The sequence below is a fragment of the Etheostoma spectabile genome, chromosome 1 (genome assembly GCF_008692095.1).
Source record: "Etheostoma spectabile isolate EspeVRDwgs_2016 chromosome 1, UIUC_Espe_1.0, whole genome shotgun sequence".
NCBI lineage: Eukaryota > Metazoa > Chordata > Actinopteri > Perciformes > Percidae > Etheostoma > Etheostoma spectabile.
The window spans coordinates 5,377,951-5,399,405 of record NC_045733.1 but is presented as its reverse complement, the minus strand read 5'-3'; the positions used below and the strand labels follow the sequence as shown (position 1 = coordinate 5,399,405).

The 21,455-nt window shown below is 38.9% G+C and overlaps 1 protein-coding gene across 1 annotated transcript; it reads left to right on the top strand.

Annotated features, from left to right (window-relative positions):
* The first annotated feature begins 3,103 nt into the window (after positions 1-3,103).
* LOC116691556 (calretinin) lies at positions 3,104-15,720 on the top strand. The gene is made up of 11 exons (XM_032519292.1): positions 3,104-3,360; positions 9,660-9,736; positions 10,430-10,519; positions 10,808-10,888; positions 11,709-11,765; positions 12,687-12,764; positions 13,329-13,384; positions 13,481-13,520; positions 14,156-14,209; positions 14,887-14,958; positions 15,132-15,720. Exons 1-11 carry the CDS (start codon positions 3,267-3,269, stop codon positions 15,255-15,257), a joined length of 825 nt encoding a protein of 274 aa, XP_032375183.1. The 5' UTR covers positions 3,104-3,266; the 3' UTR covers positions 15,258-15,720.
* The last annotated feature ends 5,735 nt before the right edge of the window (positions 15,721-21,455 follow it).

The window sequence follows — 21,455 nt, the reverse complement described above, 5'->3', positions numbered from 1 at the left end:
TCTGTAATGATCACACTATAGTTACTCAGTGCACATGGTGCATGATATAAATGGCTGATTACTGCGATGAGGCACCCTGTCACTCTAATTTACACAAATACAATCCAACTTTGACTTCTGCACAACCGAATTAATGCTTCAGCAATCATACCCAAAAAGCCTAATCTAATCTGCACGGACTTCCACACAAATAATCCCAACTGTGATATTCATTCCTACCAACAATAAGTATGCAGATTTTGTATTTATTGTTCCTCCGAGCGCGTAATTATGCAGGTTTGAATGTTTGTTGTCTCAGTGGCATCACATCGGTGAGGAGGACTTTGGTGTAATTTATCAATTCAGCTGATATCTGATTATCTGCATGATTAGGGGCTTGTTGGAGGTTTTGCAGAATTGAAAGTTCGGAGCATCAAAGACCACATTAACATGCCTGTCCTGAGTGGATGTGGAGCTAATGATGGCAGATGAATGAGGTAACTGCACTCCTGGCCATTCAGAAGAATGTTTGTGCGCATGTGCTTGTGATGTATGGAGGGAATATTAGATGTAGGCTTGTTGTCAGCATGCAGTTACCGTGCTTTCCAGATGTCTACAGTTATCTGTAGTGTGTGTGGAAGTGCAGTACTAAACCTACACGGACAGTTCCCACCTCATAAAGTTCTAAAACTGACACAACACTGTTTGTGGAAAACATCAGGGAGAGGCTCTCTCTCTCTCTCTCACACACACACACACACACACACACACACACACACACACACACACACACACACACACACACACACACACACACACACACACACACACACACACGACTCCTTGCAAGTAAGGAGTTGTACAGCTGCATTTGTATTATTTAGAAGCGGCTAAGGTTTAAGTTTTGGACTCCAACGTCTTATCATATGAACCTCACAAAGAAACAAACAAATTAAAATCAAACCTTTGGCAATGTTTTGCCGTAGTCTTCTTCAGGTTTAGTGTCAGTGTCTCTAAGAAGGGGATCATCCTCTGGGGCTTTATGACAGAACAACTTTAGTTTTCAAGACACCAAAAACACAAATCTCAGGGTTTCCCCAAGAAAAGTTCTTTAGCCCGGTGGCAATTGTCTTTTTTACAACGAGGGCCCGGCCGGGGCCTGTCACAGACTGATGGCAGCTTTAGAGCCCTATAGTTTCTGTGATAACAGACAAAACAGACTTGCGAAATTGCGAATTTTAAAAAGTTAAACCCAGATTCCATAGGGCTCTACATTATAGTAAGTCAGTGCTTACAGCTAGCATGTTACTTTCAGCGCTTCTAACAGGGATTTGAAACATGGATCCTGTATGGTTTGATAGTGGATTCACTGGTAGTTAAAACGACTAAACTGAAAAGATTTCAATATGGTCTGTTTTGGTTATTAAACAGAGTTTATCCTTTTTAAAATAATCAGTTTTTTTACTGCAAAAATGCTACATTGTTGTAGCATTTCAGAAAAATTAAATTAAAGTGAACTAAAAAGCCTCTTATACACCTGCTGCAACATTTCCTAATCCTGCTTTCCATATCCATGTTAATTGTTAACATTAAGCCAGCTTTAACTCATCTTAAGTTCATATACTGTATAATACAGCATTAAGAGGATTGCATAATTATCCATAATCTGCAATCCACAAACTGTACAATGATGAGTTTGCATAGCCAACACAATATCACCTGCCTGTTTAAAATTTGTATTTATATGTGCACATTTGTGTGTGCAGCACGTGCGTGTGTTATGTGTATATTCGTGAGTGTACATGTTCATATCCACATGACACTTTTTCTAATTGAAAGGTGACCAGAAAACCGTTAACATCTTTGTCCATCATTGTCTCTCTCACGGTCTACACTTCTCCATTATTCATCCCATCCCTTCACCTCCAGCATTTTAACAGAGAGCGCTCAGAGCTCTGCAAACAATTCATATGCGTACATTGATCTATTTATTCATACAGTTTAGGCTTTAGATGGCAGTTCCTATAAATATCCCCTCCCTACACACACACACACACAACACACACACACACACACACCACACACACACACACACACAACACACACACACACACACACACACACACACACACACACACACACACCTTTTCCAATACACATACAGTAGTTGTTCATTTGCAGTTATCCTACACACACTATTACCTGCTCTCTTCAACTCTCTCTCTCAGTTGGTTTTCTCCCATTTCTTTCTGATTAGCAGCACACAGCTCTGCAGGAAGAAGATAAAGTGTCTTCTTCTTCTTTTGCATCCTCTTCATCTGAATCCCCTCCCCCCACATCACAGCACCCAACCAAGAGAAGGGAGATGCACTACAGTAGGAGGGGAAGATGAGAAAAAGATAGTAGTGATGGCTCATCCTGCGGAATGAACAAAAGGCATGTTGGTGATTTAGTAGCTATACAACAGCCGCCGTCGCTGCTGCTGCTGCTGCTGCTGCTGCTGCTGCTGCTGCTGCTGCTTGGGTTCACGCCAAGTATGGGTTCGATTGGCCAAGGAGACTGTGCCCCTCTGACCTCTACAGGCCAGGAAGAATAATGGAGGGTGTTGAAAGTTTTGGGAGGGAGGAGATGAGAGTAAAAGCTAAGAATGGAGGGAGGGTGTAATCTCATCTGTGTCATCTGATTGGTAAAATCAAACCTCAGCAATCCACAGACAGTGAGGGAAGACGAAAATGTGGCTCCCACGGAGCATGAGATGCACATCATTGCACATTTATTGTTTTGAGTTCTCCTGAGGTTTTGAAAATCCCTGGGAGGACATGTTTACTCATAATTCCTTTTCATAATCTATTCACATATATTTAATCTTGATTTAATAATTGGCAGTGCAGTAAGCTATAGGAAGACACATGGATGATAGATTCTACAAGTTCCACAGTAGCCAGCAGGGTGGCCCTCTATAAATGATGATGTAATTCTCTCCTCAAAGGAGCAGCAGGATTAGATGATGTATAATGACCCTGGTATCAAACCAGCAACATGGACAGCCCTTTATGGTTACTCGCAAAGCCCAGGAGAGCCTTCCTTCTCCTGTTATTGGTCTTTAGTCTGTTGGCTCCCTCGACGCTGAATGCGCCCCCATTTGGCGGGCAGGAGAAGCGCGGACGGGGGGGGGGTCTTAAAAGCCTCAACTGAGGAGGAGCTGTCCACAGTACCGAGGAGCTCTACGCCGGGAAAAGTTTACCCCTACTATTACACTCGACTAAAAGGAGGGAGAAACAGCAGAGATGGCATCTCAAGCACAGCAGCCGCCCCACCTGCACCTGGCTGAGATCACCGCGACGCAGTTTATCGACATCTGGAAACATTTTGATGTAGACGGTTAGTGCGCTAGTGTCCATAAATCTACTGAATGTGGCATTAATTGAGTGATCAATTAGCGTCTATTAGAAGCTAAATATATAACACTGAAAAAAAAGGTATGTTATTAGATATTCAGGGTTACGTAGGTGATGTGTTACAGTCATTTTGTTTCCAGAGTTTATTCTTCTTCTGTGTTATTTCAGTAAATAATTCAATAACATGAAAAATATTACAGTAATATCACTAACTAGCGTACTGTAAGAAAACAGTATATTTGCTCCAGGTAACTGGATATGAATACAATATATAGGAAATAGTCTTTACTTCAGTGTTATTTCTTTCTAATATACTTGATTTGGCTCGATGAGGGTCGCCCCTCAATGATCTCTCGAGGGTAAATACAGGATGAACAATTAAAAAAAAATACTTAGCGTGTTTACAACCCACTCATGCACGTGGATATCACTATAATGTGTGATATGTTTTTTGAAATGAAACTAGACTTAGCCTTAAGTTAATACAGAGAAGGATGAAGGAGAGGGTGACAGGAGGGGGAGGGAGCTGAAAGAGAAGAAGAAGAATAGAGAGTGAAGGAGAGATGGGGGCTTATAATACATCCATGGATGGGGAGGGACAAAAGGGTGTAAAGAAGGGAGGACAAGAGAGAGACAGGAGAGGGGGAGTGAGAAGCAGAAGGAGGGAAAGTGTGTGAGAGGAGAGGATGAAGGGTGTTTTCTACAGGAGTTTATTGAGAGGAGCTTCAGAATCTGAGAGCTTTCTGAGAATGAGGATTTAGTAACATCTAGTGGTGGGGTTGCAGATTGCAACCAAGTCAATACCCATTTTATCACCCCACAAGAGTGTTTAGCTGCAGCTTGGAGATCTCCAAGCGTGAAGTAGAATCTACAGTGGTCTTCAGGTAGGCTAATGTAAATACGCGAAAGGCTCTCTCTGAAGCCAGTGTTTGGGTTGTCCGTTCTGGGCTACTATAGAAACCTTAGACTGGTAGCTTTGGGCAGAAGAGCCTTAAACCTGCATTCTATCTAATTTCCAGCAGGGGGGGACTCGATTGTCTCCAAAACTTCTTTTTCATAGAAGTCTATGGGGAAATTACCTTACTTCTATCTTGATTTTTTACCTCAGTAAACATTTTCATAATGAGTTAATGGTCGCAATCACTACTTTCAAATTTGTAAATTATGGATTTATTAATTTTAAAATAGACGATAACGCAGGGGATACGTTGGGGGCGTGGCTACACACAGACCTGTTAATCCCGATCACAGACCGTTAAATCAGTCTATGGTCATGATTGACAGGCCGAAAACTGTCAATCACATCATAGCCACGCCCTAAACACCTAAGCACCTTGACAACCAAGCTAGCAAACTAGCGCTAGTGTTGGTTACTTAAGAGGTCGGGATGCTGGTTTTAATCTTATATTTTTTTAAAATGATTTTATGTGTGGCATTTTTAGGCCTTTATAGTTGATAGAACAGTTTATATACGAAAAGACAAAAATAATGGGAATGACATGCAGCAAAGGGCCGCAGGTCGGAACAGTGGCAGCTGCGTCGAGGACTGAGCCTCAGCATATGGGCGCGTGCTCTCCGAGATGCTTATATTTAACCGTCACTCCCCGATTTAAGTCGAGTGCAGATTTGAGTCGCGCATTGCGACGAGTGACAAGTAGTAAACAAATGCTAACAAGAGACTTTTGTAATGTCAATACAGTAAAAATTTACCTACTTAACGAAGTGTGTTCACTGCTGGCTACAAGTTAGCATCAAACACAACAAAGGCTGTCACTTTAATGGCATTTTGATCTAACGTTAGCAATCAAACAATCAGGTAGCTAACACGTTTTTGAAATGACTGCTAGCTTAGCTACAAGCTAGTAATCAAACACAACAAAGGCTGTCACTCGAATGGCCGTTTGAGCTAACGTTAGCAATCAAACTATCACAGATAGCTACACCGTTGTTGAAATGATTCCCATCTTCTGTTATTGTTTGTAATCAGAAAAGTTTATTATTTCATGGATTTCAGTATGACACGTTATGCTGTAAACCGTTTAAATCTGAGCATGCGCAACTCACAACTGCAATCGCCCAGAGCCGGTCTGACCTTATGGTCCTAACCATAGACATATAAAGAGTAGACGCCGCATCGACCGCTACTGCCTATTGGCGCCGACGAGCCGTGGGGCCGCCATCTTGGACCGGTCACCCGCTCCACTCAGTGTAATGTGTTGGGCAGCTGAAATGAGCTGTCAGCGCGTTTAATTAATCAATCTCACTGAATACCGAACTGATTTTCATGGTTTTTTTTGCTAAAAAGGTCATACATGTAGCTATGAAACAGGACACATGGTTAGGCGTATTTTAATATTCATAATGTGCTTAACAGTAATAGAATATTCTGATATGATATAAAGTCACCAGACGTCCGAGATCAAAACTGGGAACATAATCACCGAAAGGGATAAGAATGGTGACATTTCCAGTTTGACTATCAATCTTATTGAAAAACCTAATGTGTCTTTAAAAACAGAACAGGGACAGAGGTAGTTAGTGAATATTGCAATATCAATATGAATTCCGATATTTTTAAACATATGTAAAATTACAAAATAGATTCATAAAAAATTAAACAAGTTTTCTTTATTTCAACTGACAGTCATACATTAGTGCTGCTTTTGGACACGCAGAATAGGTCATACTCACTTATGTAACAATCTGCTGTATAATGATATTGCGTTTATATGTCTTGCACCCCTAACAAAGCACGCGTACCAGTAGGCTACTTGTTTAAAGTAGCAGGATGAAATGAAAAGTGGCAGTTTTTATTTAAACTGCACATTTACTTGGTTACTCTTTATATGTCTATGGTCCTAACGGTCTATGATGGGGACCGATCTCCTTTAACTGTCTATGGGTCTGACTCAACTCTCATCGGGTATTTCGTTAACTGTCTATGGGTATGACACGTTATTGCGTAAACAGTTTAAATCTGAGCATGCGCGGGGAGTGACAGAGATAAACGATGCCAGTGCCTAGAAGTCCACGCGCAAAACATGGGCAAGCCTCTGCATGATGACTCGCTGCAGCTGGTTGCAAATCAGCAAGTTTCCCTCTTTTTATAGTGTATCTCAAAAAAGAGAAATGCAATTGGAACCAAATAGACAACACTGGCTTAGCCTCATCATCCTTCTCAGCGCCGCACTCTTGTCCAAATATTGTCACAGTTTCAAGAAACCAAGATGCCAATTCAAAGAGCCACAGAATTTCAAAGACCATTAGGCTAATCTTAAAACAGGTCACATTTTAAAACATCTACAGTCGTGTCCTGCAATTTAATCAAAGAAAAGGCAGATAGGTAGTGTAAATGGACAACTCATCAAAGGCTAATTGATACAGAACGTCTCTGACTTAACTTCCATGACTTTTGCTAAGACATCGTCTTTAAACTGCTTCACTGGAGTTTCAAGTTTATTGCCATGTGCATTTAAAAGTACAAAGTACAGAGAGAATGCTATGAAATGTGTTTTGCCCTGGCCCTCTCGTCTCATGAGAAGAACAATTGTTCTGTTCGAGGGCACCACACTCATTATAATGAGGGTGAAGAAATCATAGCTAAATATGTTCCCACCATGTTTTAGGCAAACTATAAAGAAAAGCTAATCCCTCCTAAGTTTGACAAAATGTTTGTTATGCCATCTTCTGGTAAAAAAGTAGTCTGTATGGAACATTATTGATCCAGCGGGATAGAGGCTTTCACTTAATTGCAAGAATCTTCCATCCCCTTTCTGTAAAACTGTCTATTTCTGGGGATGTGTTGGTTACGGTTTGTTGTTCACTAAGATAGCATCATGGTTGTTTTCTTGACCACAGCTGCAGTACAGCAGTGACTGACTGGACCTTGGCTCCTATTGGCTTCAGGGAAATTGAGGACAACATACAAACATCTGAGGACCTTAACCAGTTGAAGAATGTGTGCAGCAAATTTTACAGTAGTCTTCAAAATCATGGGCTTTTCTTAAAATTCAGCAAGTTCTAGTGTTTTTGCATGATCCTTTTTGTCTTTTTCAGTCATTTCCATTTGGGAAACTGGATTGTTTTTTTAGTTGATATTGGCAGTCGCCTTTGAGCTGTGGTTTTGAAAATGTTTTTGGGAAAAAGGCTGCTCTCTCAGTAAGCATGTGGGATTTTGGGCCCCTTTTTATGTGGCAGCAGAGATTTGTATTGCAACTAAACTCTTGCAGTGAGCGCACATGATCTGAAAACTCAGTTACTTATGTGGACTTTATTACATGTAACAGGATTTGAACACACTCAGACCTTATCATAGATTTTTTGTTCTTTGCTGTCCCAAACCTAAGATAATCTGTACTGTATTTAAAATTCAGTTATGCTTTAGATTAAAATGTATTCAGGTTATAAATCTAGGACGTCATGTCTGATTTCCCCACGAATTCAGGAGACAATGCTGTACGTAACATTACAAGGTGGTTAACAAGATTCAATAAGTGTATAATTTGGGTCAATCAGAGCATGTCCTTGAAGGCCAACAACACATTGAGATACACACGTTCATGCATATTTACAGGTCTTGGCCTATAGTGCAACTCTGCTGACACAGTAATGCATAATCAGTTGTGTATACTCCCTTCTTGCATGCATCTTGTCTCACTTGATCACACAATTTTGTCATACTTGAACTGCCTAAAACCCGCTCTGCCAGCCAAGCAGAACTTACTGAATCATCCCCCCTAAATGAAGGCACAGATAAATAGTGAATATACAACAATATACAATCTTTTTGGCTAGACTATCAGAGTGACTCTATAGGGATGGCAATGTTGGTTGAAAAAAACAATCTTAAAAGATGAATAAATAAAAATGGTGATGTAGTGAAGGGTTATTGTGCTCACTTAATTGGTGGCTTCAAACCAGCCAAAGAAGCAGAGTCCAATTTGAAGCAAACTGGCTAACACTCAGTCATTTGATATTGCAGATAGAGATATTATAATTTTATTGGTGAAATTGTTTGTGCGGATTTCATATCCCACATGTACTGTACATACTTTGATTGTTCGCCTAACAAGGGTTAATCCAGCCGTTACTCAGTCTGATGATAAGAAAGTATTATCAATTTAAATTTGAATACTGAAAGCAAAGTGAAACCAAACTCAAGATAAATTTCGCCTTTAGTTTGTTGTGTCTGTTTTCAGACCCAAAGCTTTGTGCCCCTTCAATGATTTGTTTATATCTAAAACAGCAGCTCGCTCAACCAAGGCACAGATGGTGACATGAAGCACCTATCACATATCGTGTGCAAATGAATCTGGGCAGAAAGACGAGAGGACGGGGGGAGGTGAGGGAGAAAATGATTGGAGAGGAGATGAGAGGATAAGAGATTAAGAGATGAAAAAGGGGGCAGGGGGAATCTCAGAATTTTATTCTGTACATCTGTGTTTTATTCCAAATTGAAGTAACAATTTCATTAATGTCTATTTTGTATAAGGCACAAAGACCCCAATCTGTGCTCGGGTTGTGGACAGATGGGACGCATTCTTATGATTATAAAGAGAGTGCCGAATGTCCTATATGTTGTCCTCTGACTTGCAGAGAAACCAGTGAAGTAAGCTATTGTATTAAAATCATCCCCTATCATGTCAGACTGTCATAAGACACAGGGACAGAATGCCCCAACAAGCATCAATCTGACTGCACACTTTCACCCTCGTAGGCAAGAAAACTCATTAGACTGCTTACACTCCAGCTATAATGTGACTCTTGTAAGTTGTCTTTTTTCCTGCTGCAACACATTACTGAATCCAGAAATGCCAATTGAGCGCAAGATATATGATATATTTCTCTAGACATAAGCTTGTTTTTGTGCGCCTTGCCTTCACTTCATTAAAGTGAGGTTTCAATTAAAAGTTATTAGATTTGTAGAGATCATATAGCATGTGTTAATCTTATTTCCCAGCGGCTAAACCAACCAAATACTCAAACTGAGTTAAGTACTGCTGCAAGCATGTACAGGATAGGTGCTGTATAAAGTCCAAGTAAGCAGTTTACAGTTTGCTGCTTACTTGGATCCAATCACAGAAGACTTTAGACCGGACTAGCACTCAAGGTTTGGCGACTGTTTTAAAATTCAAGAACCCCCCCCCCCACTGATGTTAAATCTTTCATCCACATCCACGGTCTTTAATCAAACTTTTGATCAGTCAACAAAGCTTCCGATGACTTAAAAGCACCATAACATAACTCGTGCCAAACTAATTTAGTTCCTCTGGTGCTAAACAGGAAACGGCTACATCGAAGGGACAGAGCTGGAGAACTTCTTCAAAGAGCTGGAGACTGCAAGGCGGGGAGCAGGCGTGGTGAGTGTGTACACACTTCTGAATACTAGAGTTAAATTTGCCCAAAATGATTCGTTTAGGAACAGCCCTGTTTCTTAAAAATTACATTCTCATATTACTAATCTGCATTCTCAATTACATTTGAGGGAAACGTATTTAGTCTCAGATTACGTTTGTCTTTGACGTATCACAAATACGTTTCCATGCCCACAAATGGAGGAGGTCTGGGTAAATGGATAGGTCAAACAAACACGGGACTTTCACCTGGGAGACTGCTGTTCAAAATCAGAAGTCAACGATTTTAATTTACGTCCTTAACTTACTTAATCTAAGGAACATAATTAAGAATGCAATTTAATTGTAGGGGCACATAATCTTTTGGGACGCAGGGTTGGTGTAGCAGACACATGTGACCATAATGTTTTTTTACAACAGATCATTCAGTCCACTTTTAATCTATCATTTGACAAAATAAAATATGGATATATTAATATTATACTTCAATCTACATTCCCTTATTATGTTAATAGAAAACCTCTGGGTGGAATTCCATTTCATATGAAAAATAAAGATACTTTTTCGTAAAATAAACATTTCCTTGGGACAGTGTTAGCTTGGCTAGCATGTTTAAATAAGGTTTTCTCATAAACATATGTTCACATTAAGACCGCATTATCAGAAATCTCTTTAATCTGTGATTTGATTTGGTTGCAGGATCCTACACACGCTGCATTCAAAGAAAAGATGAAAGAGTTCATGGCCAACTTTGACAAGAACGCTGATGGGAGAATTGAGATGTCAGAGGTGAGAACTAACTGGAAACAGCTACTGTTCTGGGGCGTCCTGTAGTGGCACAGGACACATAATACACTATATCTCCAACACCCCGGGTCTGACTCCAGCTTTTCTCTGTATTTTCACTGTCAATGAAATAAAAACATCATCTTAAAAGATATAGCTCATGTTTAAATAAAGCCTTGTATATGTTTTCTGTCTTTAGGAATCAAAACTCTAACCCATAAACATAAAAACAAGTCTCTGGAATAAAATCACTCTAATAATCCCTCTGTCTCTTCATCGTCCACTCTTTAGTTGGCTCAGCTTCTGCCGACAGAGGAAAACTTCTTGCTCTGTTTCAGAGAGTTTGTGGGATCCAGCTCTGCGTTTATGACTGTAAGTTTGTATATCTATCTACCTTGCCACCAAATAAATGCCTGTCAGTGTTTCTTTCTTTCTTTCCTTATGTCTTGTAGAAACAGTCCAATAAGGTTGTTACAGTGATTGATAATTTACAGCCATGATAATGTCTTGAATTAAAACTGTTACAAAAATGTAAGAAGATGTGCTGTAAACTGTGCTGCATTTATGATTTTGGTCGGAGTCATCCCTGGCAGCATAAAGTGTTTTGTTTGATATAAATGAACTAGATTAACTTCCGTAACATACATACCTTAGCTATGTCAGTGGACCAGTTATCAAACCAAAAATTAACTCCAATCGTAAATGATCACTCTAAATCAAAGACAGTAGGACTAACCTTTAAAAAGATTTGTATACAGGTATTTAATGCCAGCTAGTAAACGAAGCATATTTGAACCATACTTATTCTTTGGTTGCATATGTTGAAGTAATTAGAGAGAAACGTTGAGACATCGAACATCTGGTCCACTGTGATTGAACACACACACTTGGTGTACTCGGCCTTGGACTGAGGAGGGTTTTCAGTGGTGTACTGTGTTAAAGCTATTCTCAGACAGAACATACATTATAAATGGAGCACAGCTTTCTGCAGGGAGAAGGCAGTGAGTGCTGGAAGGGTTTAGGTATCCATTTTTTTTTAAAGGGCTTTGAGAAATTCTGTATTTACACAATATCAAATGACACACTTGTACTTCTGTCATTTCTCTTAATTGACAATTTTCCGTAAATCATTTTTCCCTGGTTAAAGTAGAAGGGATCTTTTCTAAAAGCTAACATCACTCTTCTCCTACAGGCCTGGAGGAGGTATGACACCGACCGAAGTGGATACATTGAGTCGAATGAGCTGAAGGTAATACACGGTATTCCAAACTCTGCCAGATGAATGAATCGTTTAAAGTTGCCTACATGGTAAAAACAGAGCTGTTTTGACGACAGTACAGCACTCTCACAGAGATTTAAAGTTGTGGGTGTACAGTATCAAAACAAAAGAGAGAACAGTAAATAGGTAGTTGATATATATCCGCGCATATATCTATTTTATCATTACAGTAAAGATACCAGACTTTGGTTGAGGTGAGCTTCCGTGCCATGCTAGTGGTATAATTAGTGCTAATGGCTCTACTGTGGGAGCCACTCTGAACCTGCACACTTTTCGTATGCTGTCACTTTAAAGTCAAAAACAAAACCCTTGTGCATTACTAGGGATATTTTTGGCTTTTTTATCCTTAATTGTGAGATCATTTTGGCTGTGTTAATTCATGGCATACATTTTGGCAACGCTGTAGGTTTTTATTTTCAAATTTTGGAAGTTCAATCTCTTACAGTAAGTCTAACAAACTAAAAAAAATAAACCCAGACCTTTGAGGACACAAATGTCACAATTGAAACCCATCAACACACAATTTTAGCCCACAATTTTCAATATTTTGTGTGTTTTTGCTAATCACTGACATATGCCAGATTGTGAAAAAAAGTAGTATTTAGTATACAGAAAATAATTAATTATGTATTACGTAAACAAACTGGGATTTAAGGGGTTCAAATCTGAGAATGAATGAAAATTTGGTAGTGATGATCAGGACTGAAGTTGGTTAAAAGATTTAACTCAGTGGAAACAATATTAACATATTATTTCATGGCAGTTGTTTGATATGGACATTTTTGTAAGGACATCAGAGAAACCTTTTCAAAGGGATGCACAAGGGTTAAAAACAAAAGACTGTTTTTACATCCGGATCTCTGATCACTGGTACTTTTTCTCTCTCTGCAGGGTTTCCTGTCCGACCTGCTGAAGAAAGCTAACAGAAACTATGATGAAAAGAAGCTCAATGAGTACACACAGACAATTGTGAGTATTAATAGGCATAAAATATGTTTGTACTACTTCAAGCTCAACATTATAACTGCAAGAGTATTTAAAGGTCAAGAGTTTTAGCAGACTGACATTGTAGAAAATGTGATTATCCATATTTACAGTAACATTGCAGTAATACCTACACTGGTACTGACATTTAAAAAAAGCTATTGTATAACATATAAACTATTCTGTATCAGTTAACTGTGGCGTTATTTAATAATGCTGCAAAGTTCTCAGTTACTCTAAGAATTAAGATGAAAACACTTTCTTTTTCCATTTCTGCTTAACAAAAGAGTACATTACATCTATGCCCATATGTTCAACATGAAACATGCGGCTGTTGCATTTCTACATAATGTAAATGAAATAACATCCCTAAAGGCTTTCCTTTTAATATGCTGAACAACACTAATGCTGAACAACATTTATGTCTGGGTTCACCCTCCAGCTTAAATATCACTCATCCATTTGTGGTCTAAACACAATCACTTCTGTTGTTGTTTTAAGACCTCCTGTTTTCTTTTTTTTCTGATAAATTCTCTTCTTTCTGTGCAGCTGAGGATGTTTGATCTTAATGGTGATGGTAAACTCGGCCTCTCCGAGATGGCGAGGTAAGTGTCTCACCACTTTTATTTCTCTTTGTAAATTTTTAAACCTCTCTTAAAGGATGCTACCAAGATAAAACCTTCCTTTTTGTTTTGCTGCAGGCTCTTGCCGGTCCAGGAGAACTTCTTGCTGAAGTTCGAGGTGAGATTACACGTAAAATTGATTTTAGGCATAAAATCACAGCTGCTATAGCAATATTTAGTATAGTGGAGTCCTGCCCCCCGGATAGAGAGAAGCCAGACAACACTGGAGATTAGGTACAATTCAGCAAAACATTTCTTTTAAAACATGATAGGCTCCTGTGTTTGGAAACAGCTTTTTATCTTCTATTGAATCAATTTGACGATTAAATCAACAATAATAATTTAAATCCAGGACTTTTATTTTGCATTTTGAAAAATAAATTTCTCATTTTATTGGACAGTTTCAAATGTATTCTTAGTTGGACATTGGACATTATTAAGGGGAATACATAGTTATTATCTAAGCAATTTTGATGCTTCAAATTTCAACATTTGTATCACAGGAACAGTACTAATCTGCATATATCTCCCACATGTACTTTGTCATGTATGTTATAATACTAGCTTGCCAGAGCAGATCAACAATTCCTTTCTGACAGAGGATTAGTCTTATCAGGATTAACTCAACTCTAGTCCCAGTTATCATAATCTGTTTGGATTAATATAATTTCTGGATCATGTGATGCTTTTACTGCTCTCTAGAAATACTCTGCAGTTTCTAATAATTTTCACTGCTCTCTCTCTTTTACACAGGGCATCAGGCTCACAGTTAAAGAATTTGACTCCCTCTTCACCTTCTATGACAAGGTAAAAAGAGCATGTTGTCTGTGTGTCTAATATAATCCATCTATGAAATGTAATATGCATAAGGTGTGTTTGTTGCTAGACGGTCCAGTGTTTTAAAAAGAGCCATATTATCTATAAGGCTGTTTTTGACTGATTGCACACTGCCTCTTATTCATCTTATTCATGCACTTCAAATTGACGGCATATTATCACTTGGTGCCTCTCCTCCGAACAAGTATTTGATAAATGCTAAGTTTGCTGCATGCTAGTAGCGTAACTTTACAGCTGGCAATGTCCATTACTTTTGTCCAACAACTATTTGACAAACATTATGAACTTTTGTACAGCCATCTATCGTGCCCAGAGGATGAATCCCAAATGTCTGACCTTTCCTGGGACATTTTTGTTTTGAGGGAAATGTCTCACCAACTATTGGATGGATTAATATTTGGTGGACACATTCATGTAACCCTCAGGATAAATTGTTATAACTTTCATGACTTTTTATCTAGCACCAAAAAACATTGCCATTTCCATCAGCCTCATCTTTTTTCTGTTGTGCTAATTAGCAAATGTAAGCATGCTAACGTGCTGAACTAAGATGGTGAAAATTGTAAGCATTATACCTGTTAGCATTAGATAACATACTTGTCTTTCCTCTGCATAATTCAACCCTCTTGTGTGGTCTCTTCCACCAGGATGGTAATGGGTATATTGATGAGCAGGAGCTGGATGCTTTGCTGAAGGACCTCTGTGACAAGAACAAAATGGTAATGAATAGTTAGCCCATTGATTGATCAGTTCAGGTTACTTTTCTACTTGCCAAATATAGAGCTGATATAGAACAGCTGCCTGAGATACCTCTGCACTGTACTGTATGTTTGTACCATCCATAGACCACTTTGTGCCTCTTGATTTTATGTGCCCGTGTCATCTGTGGCAGGACGTGGACCCTGTGGACTCAAAAGGACTGCTGGGGTACAAGAAGAGCATCATGGCTCTGTCTGATGGAGGGAAATTGTACCGCACCGAGCTGGAGATTGTCCTCTGCCGGGACTCCACACTGTGAGCTCCCTGACTGGGACTCTGCCATCCTCCCCTACGGCCTCCTCCTTGCTACCTCCTGATGTAACCTGGTGCATGTGTGACCCTTAAACTTGCTACACCACTTAGAATGAAAACAAAAGTGCTCCTAAGAACAAAGTGTACCGCCGACCCTACTATTTCAGCTTCAAACCCTTCTTAGGTGTTCTTCTTTTCCATAGTTAGACAGTCATATTCAATTACTATGGGAATATAATATATATTATTTTATGTATTTATTTATTTGACTTACTTTTTAATATGCTCTTCTTTTTTCTTTTTTTTACATTACCTTAATATCTATATGTTCCCCTGCCAATTAATTAAAAATGAATACCTATGATTTGTAGCATCTGTTCATGTATTTTATTTATTTCCATGTACTTGATGAGGCTTGTACTGTTCTGTCAAAGATATTACTGAGATAATGAATAAATAAAACATGACAACTCTTGTCTTTCATTTCAACTGTGCCACTTCTTCAACTGTGAAAGATTTGTTTAGTCTTCTCTCTTGGTGGGGGGTAAAAGAAAATAATTTACCCTCACTCTAAGAGTTGTGTGGTTCCGGTGAAGATTACAGCTCCAGTACAGATGCCCAGAGCAAGAGTGTTTTTTTCCAGAGTGCTCCACCTTCACTTTCTAATCTCCTGGTAACAGAAAGTGTGATGTAGAAAAAGCTTGTGCTGCTCTATTTTTTATGGAGGAGAGTCTCCGAAGCCTCTGTGGCACTGATGAAGTGGGCAGAGTGGGACAAGCTGAGAGTTCAGGGACAGAAAAAAAAAACACTCTTTCTAATCTCAATGGTGTGTGTGTGTGTGTGTGTGTGTATGCATAAAATCCCCAATATAGTACTAATTATGTTTGCCCCTTTCATATCTGAATGACAACATATCTTTATTCCATACTATATGTGGATTATTTAACATTTACAACTGCTTAAAATTAGGAAGTTATTTTTCAAATATGCTGTCATAAATAACTTTCTCATTTGAAAGAAAGTCAAAACCACCATGTTTTCAACATCATGGAACAGTCTACCATAGATTAATTAATAATCAGTAATCAATATTTAATTGACATCACTATCTTTAAAGCACAGCCCTTCACACACCATCACCACTGCAACAACACATACACATAGACAACACAGTGTTAACCTCCTTCAGTCGTTGTTCAATGTTATTCACATGTGGGCATACAAACACACATCCACGCATAAAATACACACAGTGAAAAATTGGTAACTGCTGACAACAAGGGCAAAAGTGAGTTATATCCGCTCTGATTCCTTCCCACACATCAGTCCCACTCAGAGCAATGAGACAAACGAGGGAAACAGACAGATGAGAGTCCCTCTGTTATTTACCCTCTGCAGAGCTGTACACACACAAACACACACACACACACACACACACGTGTGCACACACGCACGCACGTACGCGCGCACACACACACACACACACACACACACACACACACACACACACCACACACACACACACACACACAAACATACACAGCAAACTATAGCTCAATCTATAGCATGTGTGTTGAAGTGATTTAGACCAAGATTTTACACATTGACAATGGTCATGTATGTCTGTTGCCCTGGAAAATCTGTGCAAATATTAGTGATATTTTTGGATCTTAGTCTAATTATGTGTCTCTAATGACAGACACTGGGAACAGTGTTTTTCCTTTTCTTTACTGTAAATATTGAAGCCACATAAATAATTTATTTTGCAATATGCAACTTACCAAATAAAAAACAAATCCAATTTTTGTGGGATTCCAGTTTTTAATTACATGTTACATGTGGGATCACAATATTATTACAGTACAAGTCATGATGAACATAATGAATGAATAAAAATTAATCATTTGTGAATCTGTAAGTAAAATGATTTTTCTAACATAATTTCTTTCCATCTTGGTGGCCCAGAGGTGTGTGTGTGTGAGTGTCTACACTGGTTATGTATATATATATATATATGAATAAATATATGTGTATATACTGTATATATACAGTATATTTAGTATATATAGTCTTAAGCTTGTGGTAAAAATGCTGTAAACTAAGAATGCTTTCAAAAATATAAATTATTGTTTATTTTTCTTTATCAATTTACAAAATGCAAAGTGAGCAAAGAAAAAAAAATCTAAATCACATAAATATTTAGTGTTACTACCCTTTGCCTTTAAACCAGCATCAGTAGGTCAAGCAATCTTATAGGTACACTTGCAAAAAGCCAGGCAGCAATGAGGATTGTAGACACAGATGAAACACACATCAAGCTCCTTTCCCTTTGAAATCGGAAGCTGTCCAGCAGTGACATCAGCTCAAAGCTGGCAGAGACCAGTGGGACCCAGGTACACCCATCTACTGTCCGGAGAAGTTTGGCCAGAAGTGGTCTTCATGGAAGAGTTTCAGTCAAAAAGGCATACCTCCGACATGGAAACACGGCCAACCAATTTAACAATGCACAAGAACTTAAAAATTGGGGCGCGGAAAAATGGCAGCAAGTGCTCTGAACTGATGAGTCAAAATTTAAAGTTTGCTGAAGGCCTGGAGAGCGGATTGCAGGCAACTGTGAAACATGGTGGAGGTTCCTTTCTGCAAATGGAGTTGGAGATTTGGTCAGGATTGATGGTGTCCTCAATGCTGAGAAATACAGGCATATACTAATCCATCATGCAACACCATAAGGGAGGCGTATGATTTGCCCCAAATTTATTCTGCAGCAGGACAACAGCCCCAAACACACAGCCAAGATCATCAAGAACTATCTTCAGAGTAAAGAAGAACAAGAAGTCCTGGAAGTGACGACATTGCTCCCACAGAGCCCTGATCTCAAAATCCTCGAGTGTGTCTGGGACTACATGAAGAAACAGAAGGATTTGAGGAAGCCTGCACCTACACAAGATCTGTGGTTTGTTTTCCAAGATGTTTGGAACAACCTACCAGCCGAGTTCCTTCAAAAACTGTGTGCAAGTGTTCCTAGAAGAATTGATGCTGTCTTGAAGGCAAACCAAATATTATGCTGTATATACATTATATTATATTTATTATATGTGTGTTACATTATATATATAGATTCCTTGTCTGTTCATTCACTGCCTTTTATTAATTGATGAAAATAAACTATTAACACTTCCATTTTTGAAAGCATTCTTAGTATACAGCATTTTTTCATACCTGCCTAAAACTTTTGCACAGTACTGTATATATTATTTATTTGTTTTTTAATGATGCTTGTTTATGTATCATCTTGTTTGTGTGTAGGGTATATTCTACCTTGCCATTTTAACTGTGGGCGGCAAAATGTAGGTGCACTTGCACAGATAGGTTAAGAGGATGCATGGGGATTGGGGATTGGGGAGAGTGGGGAGTGGGTGGAAGATTTCTGTGTATGTACTGTATATTGTGCTGTATATTTGTGTATTTATGTACATAGCAGCACTGTTGCGCTATGTATAATTGTGTAGAAAACGTGAAGAAATAAAGTTTTAAAAAAAAGATTAAGGTTAGTGGACCAATGCTGGGAATTAAATGAGCTCTTTGGATAATAGTTCCTGCCCTAACAGGAACAACAAAGAGAAAATAGGGACATGTCAATAGGCCCATTTCACTGAAGACATGCAGTAGGATACGCATAGGTGTAAATAATAAAAAAGATGGTGGCTGAATTCCATTTAGCCGCTTCAAATTTAAGGTCCTGGTTATTGTGCATGCTGGCTCACTGTCACGTTGTCACTCTTACTGGGACACTTCAATAGAATGGAGCCATCGTTAATGTTATTAGTAACACCTGGGCTTTTATGACACGCTTCTGCTGTGAAAAAAGGCCAATCCAGAGAAAAGCTCTAATCAGCAAAGAGTGGAAGCACCTGTGTGGGTGTACCGTGGGTGTGCAGTGCCTTTAAAAGTCACACTGCTAATCCTCAGATCACTGTTGAATATCACTGGTTTTAGCCTGAGAGACAGTCATGTTAACCATAGGACAGCATTTTGTCATTGTAAAAAAACAAGTAAGTGATTTATGAAGAAGATACTTTTCCCTTGTTTCTTTGAGCTATTGTTGTGAATTGAAAATTCTTGTAACAGTAATGAACTGAATGTTTTCAGCGGGTGGGCACGGCTGAACTAAAGACACTCTAAAAACCTCAGGAATTCTCTGTTAATAAAAGTCAGTATGCAAACAGAATAAAAACAATGTGAGCAACTTAAATCCTTTAAGTAAAACTTTGTGACTGACCATTATTGAGAGCTGCTATTGAAAACAAAGGGCCGAACAGCAAAGAGGACACCCCATAGAATGTAATACAACATAAGCCTTGAAAAACTATAACCAGTATATGAAATAAAATGCTCTGTCACACAACCTATTGACCCATTCCCTCACAAGAGTGGGTGGAGAAGTGACCGTTACACATGTGTTTGAAAATAGAAAGTATTCATGTAAACAGATGGCCAAGTAAGGGCTTGTAGATTTATTTTACAAGATACAGTAACAATAAGATTGAGGACAAAATCAGGCACGCACATAATCTTTATAATGGGTATTAATTAAAGATGCCAACCCCAAGTATTACAGTCACTAACACTTGCTCTCATCAGTTTGTATTCTTTTTCTGCTGCTCTTTCATTTCAATGCTTCTAACAACTCTGCTCTGTGGACTCCTCAGTTCCTCAAACTCACGTTGCTACTCTTATTTTGCTGTCATCAGTTTCTTTCCACAAAGTAGTTGTGTTGATGCAGAGGGATTGAGATTCAAAACCATACAGCTAACTTTTACAACCTATAGGCCATATCATGCAGGTCAAAACACGGCATGCTGCTTAAAATGTTACTGAATAAACAATATAAACTGTAAAAAGCATGTTGTATTTCATCTCTGTTCCACAAACAATTGTTTTTGAACATTGCATGTGTGAATGTGAGCTCTCTGGAACATGATGAATTTGTTGGAAAAACCCATATCACCTCTACACACTTGCACTCCCACATGCAAGCCAAGTGTGTGTCCTGCTCTGTCACTCTGTTGGGGTGCCAGTGAGTCTGACTTGCAGGAAAATGTTTCATGGGCTTCCATTCTCTGCTGTGTGATGTTTCTCCAGGTCAATGTTCCTTCTACTCAGACTGAGCGTCAGTGAGGTTGCCGGTCTTGTCAAGTTATGTGACTCTGAAAGTGAAACCAGGCCTGACATCTTCACTTAATGCACTTGTAGCGCCTTAACATCAGTCAAAAGCACACATAGTACTTACAGATAACAGTATTTAAATGGCTAAGACTCTTAGATGAGTGGAAAGTGTGTGTGTGTGTGTGTGTGTGTGTGTGTGTGTGTGTGTGTGTGTGTATTACATGTTTGAATCATAGTATGTTTACCATCTGGTGGGTAGTTGGAGGTACCAGTGCCCGGACAGTCCTTCAGTCGAAACACCTCTTCTGCAGTGGATTAGGTACAATTGAGCACTTCATTTTCAGTTTCTTGTGACACCTACTGAAATATTCAAATCTGACCTACATACAGGTGAGATGTAATTTTGTCATTAGATTATCATCACACCTCGAAAAGTATCCATGACAAACTGAGCAAAATATTTGGACTCCATAAGACATTCAAAGAACTGTAAAACTCTGACGACTGAGCAGATATATTTAACATGTGTGACCTCCCATTACTGAATGATATTAAAACTCTTGTTCTATGTTCTCTATTCTATACATTTTTGGGAAAGAAAAAAATAATAAAATGGGCTAAGACTATTGGGAGATAATGATTCATGGAGCAAGCAGCTGCAGCTCAAATGATGACGGCTGCTGTGTGACATCTCCATCAAGTGGACAAATCAGGCAACTGCAGAAGGCCACTGACAGAGAATATCATTTCTGCGTTCAAGCATCCCCCCAAAATTAACCACTTATAACATTATTATCACAGTATTATCACTTATCACTATAACACTTTGTTACTTCAATCAGCTGTGCTTCAGGCGAACACTTACAGGTACACCTGCTTTTGCACACGTGCTGATAAGACTCGTTGAAAATACAGTTTGGCTGTGCAGGGGTGGTCAGAAAATTAAGTAGAAAATAAACTCTAACTGCCAGACTTATTTCCACAGCGCTGTGGAGTAATAAATATGTATAAGTACTGCACTGATCGGTACTGCTGATAG

Excerpts from the sequence above, each read along its gene's own strand:
- LOC116691556 (XM_032519292.1), top strand. The coding sequence starts at position 3,267 with ATGGCATCTCAAGCACAGCAGCCGCCCCACCTGCACCTGGCTGAGATC. Across the intron at positions 11,766-12,686 it reads TTGAGTCGAATGAGCTGAAG|GGTTTCCTGTCCGACCTGCT; the intron begins GTAATACACGGT and ends CTCTCTCTGCAG. Across the intron at positions 13,521-14,155 it reads ACTTCTTGCTGAAGTTCGAG|GGCATCAGGCTCACAGTTAA; the intron begins GTGAGATTACAC and ends TCTTTTACACAG.